We start from the raw sequence: 11,840 nt of genomic DNA on the forward strand, positions 1-11,840 counted from the left end.
GGGGGGGGAGGGGACATCAGAAAATCTCCACCTTCAACACAGGTCCTGTAATGCACTTGGGCATCCCTCTCATTTCTAGATGTAACAAGTTTTGGAAACAGACTTCAAATTGATCTTATCACTCTTCCGCCCATGACAAGATCAAAACTGACTCTCTTGTCACAGCAGAATTTCATGTACCTTCTTTATTGTAGATCCAAGCCAGACCAGATAAAATGACCTGCCATGGATGATGTAGTCCAGTGATGTAGAAGGAAACAAATTTCCTGAAAATCCAGAAACTTGGCCAACTTATCCAGCAGCAACAGTGTGAGGAGCTGAGGCAGTCTGGAAAGAGACAGCAGAAAAGGGGTGGCCTTAAAGACGGTTACCCACAAACACACAACTCTCCTGCAACATTTGGGAGAAGGGTAAACCCTGGACTGAGGGACATGGACATGAGAGCACAAACATTGAGGATTCCTTAGAACAAGAAACATTCTGGTCTAAGCAGTCTGCAGGCAACGAGAGGATTCCAGTGCCGATAATTTAGGATACAACTAAATTATTGAGGCATCTGGACAATCAGAGAGATGTTATGCAACAGAGCCAATGCAGACGGTTTCTGGATGTTTCTGAGGCAATGCCTCAGGTGCTCACGAAAGCCCAGACAGCCGGTAGCAGGTAAGGGTCAGATGGCAAGGTCACTGTAGGCAGGCAGGAGGAAAAAACAGAGTCAGAGTCCCATGTGGCTTTTTGCAAAGCAGGAACAGCAGCAGATAGATGCTTCCTCAAAGCTGATTGGCAGGAAAGGGAGAGAACGGTGCACGTGGCACTCCACCCAGTGGAGGATGTCAGTGGACACATCACTTCCACATTCAGCAATCAGAGGGTATATCAGTGGCAGGAAGAGTGCCGATCTCCCTCCAATCCAGCCACAGAAACCAACCGTGCTGGTCCCAGGCCCACACGGAGAACGGCTGAGCCCAGGATAGCAGGCAGCGGTGGAAGAAGTCGGGCAACACACTTCCGGCACCATACAAGTGATTAGGCGGTTCTATAGCCACCCGAATGTTGTATGCAACAGCCATCACCGGCTGTAAACAATGGTGAAATGCCATATACTGTATTTACTGCGACTCGCACCCAAGAAGCTGCCGTCCGGCTGGTTAATTAAAACAGCCGGAGAGCAAGTGGTTAAGATCCCTTCCAGGCTAGCCCTGCAATGTTCTCTCCAGGAGGGACCGGACACAGCATTCTAAAAGCAAGGCGAAGGACAGGCCACTCTGGACAGCTGCAATCGTAGTAACCAGCTCACTCAGCAAAGTACAGAAAAAATGATAACTGATGAAAAAAGAAAAAATTAAGAATGCTAGCAAAAATTGAAGTGAGAAATTTTCAGAAGAACTGAAGAAAGACTTCCATTTCCCTAGGACAGAAGCAAAAAAAACAAGCCATGCTGAAGTAGAAGGGATATCCTGGGCTGGCCTACAGTTTTTGTTTTGTTTGCCGTGTCTAATCTGCTGGTAGGTGGCAATATAACAAGAAAGGGAAAAGAATTCCTGTGTTCCTCAATAGATAAGAAAAACTATTTATTCCAAATAATTTACAGTAACAAAACAAGTCTAAATGTTTCACACATTTTCAGTTGTTGTGCACCCTTTGTTAAACTTCCTTGGGTTAATAAATGTGTCCCAGCTTCACTTTAAGGAGTTTATTTGTATGTGCTGTAATTAGGCATGATGTACATTACCTGCAAACACTGAAGTGTCCTCAAATATGAGCCTGTTTCTACTCATGTAAACCCTAGGAAATGAAGACCTTTTCATAACTTTATCGTTTGGTGCTAGCTGCTTCAATCTCTGACAAATATCAATAACATATTTCAGTGATGTTTAGTAGTACCTGTTCAGTATATACACAGAAATTGGCACAATTATGGCTGATCTTCAATTAGCTATATATCTCAGATGTTGGTTAGACTTGAGTGTATGATTGTACCATATGAAGATGTCAATTTAGCAAAATACAGGCATAAGCATGAACACTTAATTAACCTGAGCATTCACCTCTATGTCTATGATGAGGGGACAAGGAAGGAAGAGACAAAAGACACAAAGAAGAGACCACCAGTGTTGGCTTATCTCAGTGGCACCAGGGGCCACAGAAACTGTTCAAATCAGATATATCAACAATTCCTCCACACAGTTGAACAGTTGGTTCAGTCATCAGGCTACCTCCTAAATTAGCTGACAATGGCTGGATAAAAGTTAATCTTATATTGTTGGTCAGATTTATACAGGATATAATAATTACCTGACTTTGGTCATCACCGTGGAAAAGAAACAAAAGAATTTGCAGTGGAGGCCCTCAACCTGCAAACAGCATCCCCTGGTGAGCGTGTGGATAATGCGAGCCACCAGCAATCTGTTTACCGCACTGTTTGGTTTCAAGTACAGGTTGCAAAAAATGTGTAATAAATCTGAAAAACATATGAGATCACACAAGTCTAACAAATAAAGATACCATCTTATGAGGAACTACAGTGATAGGAATGCACTGTCAAAGGGTAAACATTTAAAAGGTCAGCAAGACTAAAATCACAAAGTATATTAAGACAGGATCTAAATGTATGCAATGGACAAATCAAGCACATTTTTTCCTTTACCTTTTTCCAAAACAGATTATTTGGCTTGTGGCTGTGATGCACAGTTATTAACTATTTCCGCACTTCAGCTTTATATGCCACATACTTAGTTGAGTTGAGCTGCTAGTACATCCAGGATTCACTGAACCTTATAAAAAATTGTATGAGAGCATTTGGAGTCGGCACCAGTCTTATGTCAAAATGACCAGGCAGACTTTTACTGGTAGGTAGTCAGATAGCAGGTCCACATGAAATACCAAGATTGGATTTCCTATTTAGTGCCTATATTATCCTGAGGTTTAAGTTTTGTTAACATGGAAATTTCTATTGGAGAGCCTTGACCTAAGTTAACAGTGACTGTCTGCCTTACAGAGCTATAATATGAATGGGAGGACAGTCAGAACAAGTTGTTTATCATCCTCATTCTGTGAGGTGCCTTCAGCCATGAAGGAGGTGGGGATCCTGCATTTGTCACACATAGAACAATTGCTGGCAATTAGGTTTAAAGCATCACAATGTCTATTATAGAGTATACTTCACTCATTATTACAAACCTCTTTTGACAGATCAAGATCAACTGTTTGTTAAAGTTTCCCTGCCTGCAATGTTTGAAGAGCAGAGAGACTTAGCAGCATCATTGTAAGTGAATACTGTGATGCCTTAATGAATAAAACAAATAACACTTTCCAGTATGGCAGTAGCTGTGAAAAATACACTTTTGAGCTCTCACTACAGGCAGACACACTTTTCAATAAACAATATTACCACCACCTACCTTCCCACTGCTTTGAAGTTATCTCACACCAGTACTTGCGCACAGTTAGGATATCTTTTAAGAGGATACTGCTGTAATCAGAACCGTAAGCAGCACATGTTGTGGGGTCTTTTACAGTGTTGCTCACATGGAGTAGAAGCTCTGTACATTTTAACCGTGGGGCTCCTGCAGAAACCAGAACACAAGAATGGACAAATAGCAAAGCACATCTTCGACAATTTCTGTTAACTTAAGCAGCCAAATTTATATGACATATAGCTCACAAAAAGCATCAGCTAAATGTGATCAACTGTAAATCTCTTCACAAGTTTTACTAACTTATCTTAAATGCTGAGCTACATCTGAACACAAAACTAGCCCTACTTTCTCCGAAGGCCTGCAGAATCTGAGTGGGTGCAGTATACAAATTCTGACTTGATTGATGTAGGAGCAACAGAAAATTACAATTTACACACCTACAACACCACCACATCTGAGAAACACCCACTTGATGAACTGCAATGTCTAAGAGACAGTTTGATATACTATGTTAATGGGCAGGGTTCGCACATATTGTATTCTCATACAGTGACACATTATTTCTTCTGCGATTGCAAAAGGTGACACCAACCGAGTTCTGGCATACTAACATCACCATCCAGACAAAGTGACATGGTCTCAAGGTGCCATCTACTGATATACAGAAGTGTTACACTGGCCATAGGTGGCTTAAACTTCAGCCGATTCAGTAGAAGTAAAAATTCGATCCATGGGTAGCCCTGTAACCACCACCCAGCTCGACATGCTTTCTGTCCTAGGGTAACAACGCTGCAGTGCTGTCATCCTAGTACAGGACTGTTGTTGATTTTATAAAGATATTTAAAGCAAGAGAATGCTGTATTTTAATAACATATTGATTTTGTATTTTAAAAAGGAGAACTATGAGGTCGAGTGCTTTTCACTCACCTCATAGTTCTAGCCGACCTGTGACAATGAGACTGTCACAGGTCGGCTCAGTAGATTGAGAAGTAGGGCGAACAGATAACGGCGTTCGCTCACCTCTCGATCCTGTCACAGCTCTCTGCCGTGACAGGGGAGGGGCTGGATTCCCCGCTCTGATCCACCAGCACTGACAGGCGGAACAGATGGGGGAGGGGGCGTGTACAGCTGGCTCTGCCTCTAGATAGGCAGAGCCAGCTGTCACTCACACAGCTGGTCGGATCCAGACATAATTGTCGCAGGTCCGCTTCAGCTGCGGCGTCTCAGTATACCGCGAGCAGTGGCTCGCGGTGTACTGTGGCATCTCAGTATAGAGCGAGCTGTAGCTCGCGGTATACTGAGATTAGGGTGACGGGAGGACGCTAGTTTGTGTCCTCCCGTTACCCTAAGGAGAACTATGGGGAAAAGCCTTAACCCCATAGTTCTCCTTTAAAGTACTATGCGAGAGGAACTTGTGATTTTTCTATCCTAATTGTATACAACATTCAGGACTGGCAGTTACCGGCCTTACAACCCTGAAGTAATAGCATTAACCCTTTTGCGACCATGGACGTACCTACCGTGTTTCCCCGACAATAAGACACTGTCTTATATTTTTTTTGGCTCAAAAAAACGCACTTAACCTTATTTTCGGGGTAGGTCTTATTTTTTTTAAATGTACAACAATCCACACGTATTCCCGGGAGAAGATTTACAAGACAGGAGTGAGTGTCAAAGTTAAGAATATGGTGATCAGGGCAATCAGGTGTGTCGTACCTTTCCAAGAGCAATTTGTTAACCATGGCTGGCCAGAATGAGTGAAGCACGCTTTCACTATTGATTACTCACAGGCGGAGTGCATTTGGTATCACTCCGCCTGTGACAGGAGACGGCGCTATAGAGGAGGCATCGGCTTAGCTGCCTCCGCTGCCGCCTCACTTCCTCTAGCGCTGGCTTTGTTGGCACCGCTGATTCTATCCTGCGGCTCTTTAAATTCCCCCTTTTGCCACCACCGGCCCAGGGATCGGTCACAACTAGGTCTTATTTTCGGGGTAGGTCTTATATTTTAGCAATTCCCAAAAATAGTACTAGGTCTTATTTTCAGGGTAGGTCTTATTTTTGGGGAAACAGGGTAGTACTTGGGTGGAAGCATGGCCCTGTAAACAGACTAAAGCCACCGGGACTCTGTTTACCTTTGTAAAGCCGACTGCTGGCTTTACAATAGAAGCGCTTCTGGCGGCTCAGCTGCTGCAAGATCTCTTCTATAGGCTGGTAAAGTACCCCTCCTGTGGGCCTGGGATCGGCATGTTGGGTGCAGATGGGAAGCTGCCCGTTCTATGGGACTGAGAGCAACACGGATTGCATCACTTCCGGTCCCTGAGCGGTCATTGCTCCGCTCCTGAAGCCGACTAATAAGCTATTGAAGTGCAACCTGCACTTCACTAGCTTATTTAAAGTGGAAAGGTGATACTAGTGGTTTTTTGGACCCCCAGTATCACCTTAAAGAGGACCTGTCACCACCAATATGCTATCACATGGGGGGCTTGTAAGCCCCCCTATGTGATAATGTTTAAAGTGAAAAAAATATATATTTTTAAATAATATGGAATAAAATAAATGTAAAAAATTAGGGCTGCAACTAATGATTATTTTCATAATCGATTAGTTGGCTAATTTTTTTTCCCATCCAATTAATTCAAAAAATTATCAATACCATCTTTTATTTAAAATAAAATACATAAATGGGGTGTTGCAAACAAAATGTATTTTATTTAATTTCATTATTTCAGAATTAAACTGCATGCACAGTTTTTTGCAATCGTACTGCAATGGAGCGCAGGGCTTTCCGTGCGTTCCAATGCAGGCGATCGAATTGTGGGGGGAAGCATGTTTCGGGTACCATGGTACCATGGATACCTATCCGTTTCATGTTTTTACAATTTTTTTATTGACTTTTCACCTGCTTTAATATCTTTGTAAGCACCAATGGAACAAAAGCATTACTACCAATGTATCATTTATAAATAAATGGGTATAACAACGTCACAACTTGCACTCACTTTTATTTGCACAGCGGATGAAATATTTAACAAGGCTTCCAATATCCTGCATTTTCTTCTGTCGAGCAGCTTGTGTGGATTGGGAGACATTTGTTTTAGCAGACTTAAGGCTTTCAATTTCCTTGTAGATGTATTTTTGTAGGAACCTGGTGGATGCAAGCATTGCATTTAGTTTTAACAAAGGTTGTGTTTAATGGAGTTGTAAAACCATAAACATAAACACAAATAAACAAAAGTTATCCTTAGTGTTATAAAGACTCAGACCTTGGAGGTTTTAAACAATCTAATACACTGGGGATGCTGTAATTCACATGTTGCTACCTCTGACTGATATTTGCCAAGAATATCATTGTATTGTTCCCTGGGCTCCTGAGGGCTGTACCTTAGGACCTGCAGCGCAAGGACTCCCCTGCTTCATCGATTCTGTGGATATGTGCTTTCCCCACCTTTCCTGCTGCTTCATATTAACCAACCAACAGTCATCTGGGGGGCAGATCTAACATGATGAAGCCCTGTCTCTACAAATATAGCTGCCTCCACACAGAGACACAGTTTGAAACATGGTATGGTAAATTGGTCACAGCTTTCACTGTACAGATTCACAGAAAGTAGTCTTATTTACGACCATCAGGAGAAGCTATAGGCTCATTTTCACCTTCTCACTCTTGTATATATTTTTGTTTTAAAAAGCCTATTGTTTGCACAGATTAACAGCTCAAGCTCATATTTAAACACACACATACACACAACTGAATATTTCAGAGATCAGGCTCATCTCTTACAAACTGTGTAAGCAGTGAAGAAAACTGATTTACCAAATAATTTTCCAAAGTCAAGTTATAAATGACACCTCATGATTTATATAAATATGTGACTCTATGAGAGGTGCCTGTGAATGCTCACAGGAGAGTATCCAATAAGCTAGAAAACCATTGTAAATGTTTAGGAGCGTTTCCTTTTCATTGTTTCAATTGTGCACTGACAGGCATTGAGGCTGATTTACTATGGCATTTGAGAAAGTTAACACTATAAATTGTGTAAATATTCACTTTAAGTATCCAATAATGTGAAGGTGAAATAGGTAAACAGGGATTTTCTTTTCACATGCTTTAATAACTGAAATTGATCTTCACACATTTTATTGTGTGAACATTCTCAAATCCTTTAGAAAATTGAGCTCATTTAGTGCATTGCCGTCATGGTTATAGGAGACATATTTCTCAATTGCTGCAATACAAAAACAATCTGTACACCTATGAGCAGCCTGAACACACCTGAACACAGTATCCCAGTTAAGCTGTTTATTGTGCCGATTGTCAGAGTTACGATCCAACTGCTGGACTGTCTCCTTATCACGTAGCAAACGTTTGAACTTATCAATTTCTTTCTGGAATGATAAAAAAAAGTCTTACGTCATAAAAACACATTTTCCAGTTAAGGATTAACAGAGAACACACTTTTAAGAGCAATCCCCAAGTCACAGCACCAAGTACAGTACAGACCTTGTACAGTATTCAAATATACCGTATTTGAAGACCTATAGGAGGAAGAATACCCTCTCATCATGCCATATCTATGATAGATAATCTTTTGACCTCCTCTCCTCCCGAATATGGTCTACCTTTTGGGCTAAATGGGAAGCAGAGATGGGTTTAAAATTCATTGCTCTCCAGAGGGACAGTATTCTTTCTCTGGCACACAAATCCTCTTTTGCTAATAGGTATGAAGATGTGGGTTGAAAAAAACCTTACTAGATGGTATAAAGTCCCATGGTCACTGCATAAGTTGAACAATTCAATTTTTTCAGTTGTGTAGAAGATGTGGTTCTGCTCCAGGTACAATGTTACACCGCTGCTGGTCTTGCCTGTAGCTGAAGCCGTTTTGGTACTTGGTCCATGCGGTAGTTACCCAACTGACCATGGTAGACCGATGGAACAACCTGGCTGTTTGACTCCTGCATTTGAATGATTGATGGGCCCTTTAACAAATATAAATCCTCCCTCACTGTCCACTTGATCAATGTGGCTAGGGCTTGTATTCCGCTGTTGGAAACAATATCAGCCTCCCACTAGCCAGATTTGGTTTACAAAGGTTAACAATATTTACACCATGGAGGACCTCATGGCTTCCTTGAAAACTGAGAGAAGTTTGATTCCACATGGAGACTCTGTAGTTTCTTCCTGATTAGTGATCAAAATTGGCAAACTATGACAACCTGTTGAACCATAACCACTCCGTTTCCCTCTTTGTACGTGGGGGGTGATATGATATAAATTGAGATTCTCTGAACTCCGACTGCATGGGTACCTCAGGGAATGGGACCCCTTCCCTCTTCCTGCCGGGGCAGACTCTCCCCCCACCATTTACCTATTTCTCTGCTACCACCTTCTCATTTTCATCCCCAACATGGTCTCTTCCTTTCTCGTCTCTTTGACTTTCCTACAACAGTCTGGGATTTGCAGCTATGCTGCATATTTTCAATCACCTTTTCTAGCTAGGACCCAATTAGGGTTCTACAAGGGTTCCATATTTCATATGGCCTGGCAGGAAGCACCTAGAGTTTCTCTGGCTGCTTGGTATGGTGACATATGTTTCTGTTCATGTTAATTCATAGGAATGATTGGATTTTTTTAAAATAAAGAATATGTACATACGCGTCTTTCTGTGGCCTTGTCTGTCTCCAATTGTCGGCAGCAGAGCAGGAGCTCGTGTACTGCAAGGCTCATTGTGCCGTGACCAGGAGATTTCTGGAGACAGACTGCAGGATACAGCCCCTGATATAAACGATGACCACGATAATTTCTCACCGGTTATTCATATCTAAAGGAAGAAAACATGCAACAAAACCAAATATGAGAAGACATCATTCTCAATGACAAACACGTCTATATGATAACAATGGATTAAAGCGGAACAAAATTCTGAGGTTGAACTCATAATAAAGCTACTGTGGACCTATCCTCAGGGCAGCAGCCCTCAAAAAAGACATTCACATAAAAACATGGGGCTACTGCAGTTGGTTTGTTTCCATGCTGAACTCTGGGCACAAAACATTCAAAGGCAATTGAATTGATCCATTCTGTATGTACCAAATGCATTTACAAACCCAGATAGCCTTTTCAGAGAGCAGAACTGTGTAAGGGACCCAGCAGATCAACTCACTACAGGCTGCCTGCAAAAGACTACAGGGGGAGGCGGAGACGAGACCAGTCAAGTCAAATCTGTTCTCAGTGCCAGGTAAAAGCACAATAAAATGAAGTATTATAAATATTTGCTTGCAGCATTTAGTCCTATTAACAATATAGTGACTTTCCAATATAGCTCGGAACTTGCTAGGAAATTTGACTAAATCAGGAAAAGTCATTTCCGTAGCGCAGCCCCCTGCCTCCTTGCATGTCATAGCCCTCTCCTCTTCTGTGCTGGCCCAGCTCCTCGCCCTTTCCCCCACTTCCATATATCACCTTTTATGTTGTAGCCAGGCGAGAAGAAGAGAAGGGGAATAGTATAGGGTGTCACTTGAGTGACAGATCTGCATCTGCTGGGGATGATAACACCACACCAAAGATGTTGGCCTGGGAGACTCTTAGGGCTTTCAGATGTAAATATGCCACAACTACCTGTCATGGTAACCACATAATAAGGGAAATCTCTCCAGTCGGCTAAGCAATTAACCCAGGGGGTGTCCGGCGGGGGGGGCGGCCCCTTCTTCGGGACGCAGAAGCGATCTGGCGACAGGTAAGTCGCCAGGATTGCTTCTGTTGTAAAGCCGACAGTCGGCTCTACAAGTTTAGACAGAGTCCCGGCAGCAAAAGTCACCGGGAGTCTGTTGAAACAGCCCCGATGCTGGCGACGTACACTGTACGTCGTCAGTCACGAAGGGGTTAAACCAGACATGGACAAATTAATATGGAATTCAGCAGCCAGTCTGTTCAATCCAGGAGCCAGCAGGATTTGTTTTTTTTAGGAGTCAGCACCATTGACAACAACTAGAGAGAACCTCAAAAGTTAGGCACCATTTGGAATTTTTAAGGAGCATTGGCTACCTGGCTCCTGGGATTTCATTGAATTAAATCCTTATCCACTCCATACAAAACTCTGCAGTTTCATTTGAAAATAAAGCTCATTTGATCCTAGTATTCAAACCTTTTTCATTTTACGAAAAGAAAAAAAAAAAAAGTGTCCCAGCTGGAGAGTTTTTCCCTCACTTTCCATCCTTGTGCCCAGTGGCGTATTTTGATTTTATGCTGCCCTGGGCAAAATTAAACTTGGGCACCTCCCCCGCCCCCATCTAAATTTGCTCCACTACTTCCTGATTAAGAACCCCCCTCCCCTTATCTGTAAACTCCACGCCTTATACATGCCTTATTTTGGCATTTAATTTTGCACCCTGCTCCGCTTAACCTTTTTCTCCCGTCACTCATGGCTGCCCCAGATAGTACCAATGCTGTGATGAATATAATTAGATTGTGTTATCAGCATTTTACGTAGGAGTACTTACATACTTCACTATTAACACAATTATAGACAAGTTTTGCCAATACTGAGGGCGCTCAGTGCGTTCTCCTATCTCAATTAAATGATTAATCCCAGAAGAAGTCAGAGGCAACAGAGAACTCAACCTCAGCTTCCCCTCTCACTCTCATGGATACAGCACGCAACATGTAACCATTTACAAAGGCGCGCGCTGTATGCAGCTTAAGACAGGTTTCGCTGTTAGCTTAGCGGGGAAGGCCGCTGCACATTTTGCATAACCTTTCATAAAATGGAGCCTTTGGCTCAGTAGTTTGGGGGCGTTTTTTTGTGGCCCCCCTGGAAAGTGCTACCCAAGGCAAATGCCTAGTTTGCCTTGTGCTAGATAAGCCTCTGCTTCTGCCCATACAGTAGGTAAGAGATAATCGCCCAAAATTCTATGCTCTCTACATATTATTCCAAATTGATGAGCACTGGGTGAGAATAGAAAATGCTTCTTTTAAATGTGTTGTAATGGTTTGCAATGCGCAGTAAGGCGAAATAGCGAACTTCGGCTCCTGCTGTAAAAAAAGAAAAATGCACAGCAACACAAAAAAGCATGTCAGCACACATGCATCTATCATGCACTAAACGCAACACAAAAGGTTTGAATCCAGCCTTTAGGAGGCAGAAATGTTCAGGAAGACAGACAGATGCAACAAGGCGAAAGCTGGGAGCTATGAACAACCACACTTTTTAGGAGACCTTAAACTTCACTAACTGCATGCTTGTCCTGGGTAAGTAATGTTGAAATATTTTTAAATGAATGGATATAGTAATGCCTCCTGGAATACAAATGTTATATCACATATCCCAAGAGACATCACTTCCTCATTTACAGAACAATATTTAAGCAGACACAACGCTAGATCTATCTGCACATGCGCGAGGTCTGGTACCACCATTTACAAGA

The 11,840-nt window shown here is 42.4% G+C and overlaps 1 protein-coding gene across 1 annotated transcript in view; it reads right to left on the reverse strand.

Moving 5' to 3' along the window:
- The window catches only part of ATM (ATM serine/threonine kinase), a 123,538-nt gene extending 114,394 nt beyond the window's left edge, over positions 1–9,144 (reverse strand). Inside the window, 5 exon segments of the mRNA XM_018556235.1 lie at positions 2,296–2,461; positions 3,402–3,566; positions 6,419–6,564; positions 7,693–7,805; positions 9,073–9,144. Of these exon segments, the coding sequence (XP_018411737.1) occupies positions 2,296–2,461; positions 3,402–3,566; positions 6,419–6,564; positions 7,693–7,805; positions 9,073–9,144 (662 nt within the window).
- Between the last annotated feature and the right edge of the window lie 2,696 nt (positions 9,145–11,840).

Source organism: Nanorana parkeri, unplaced genomic scaffold (genome assembly GCF_000935625.1).
Source record: "Nanorana parkeri isolate BGI_ZX_2015 unplaced genomic scaffold, ASM93562v1 scaffold229, whole genome shotgun sequence".
Classification (NCBI taxonomy): domain Eukaryota; kingdom Metazoa; phylum Chordata; class Amphibia; order Anura; family Dicroglossidae; genus Nanorana; species Nanorana parkeri.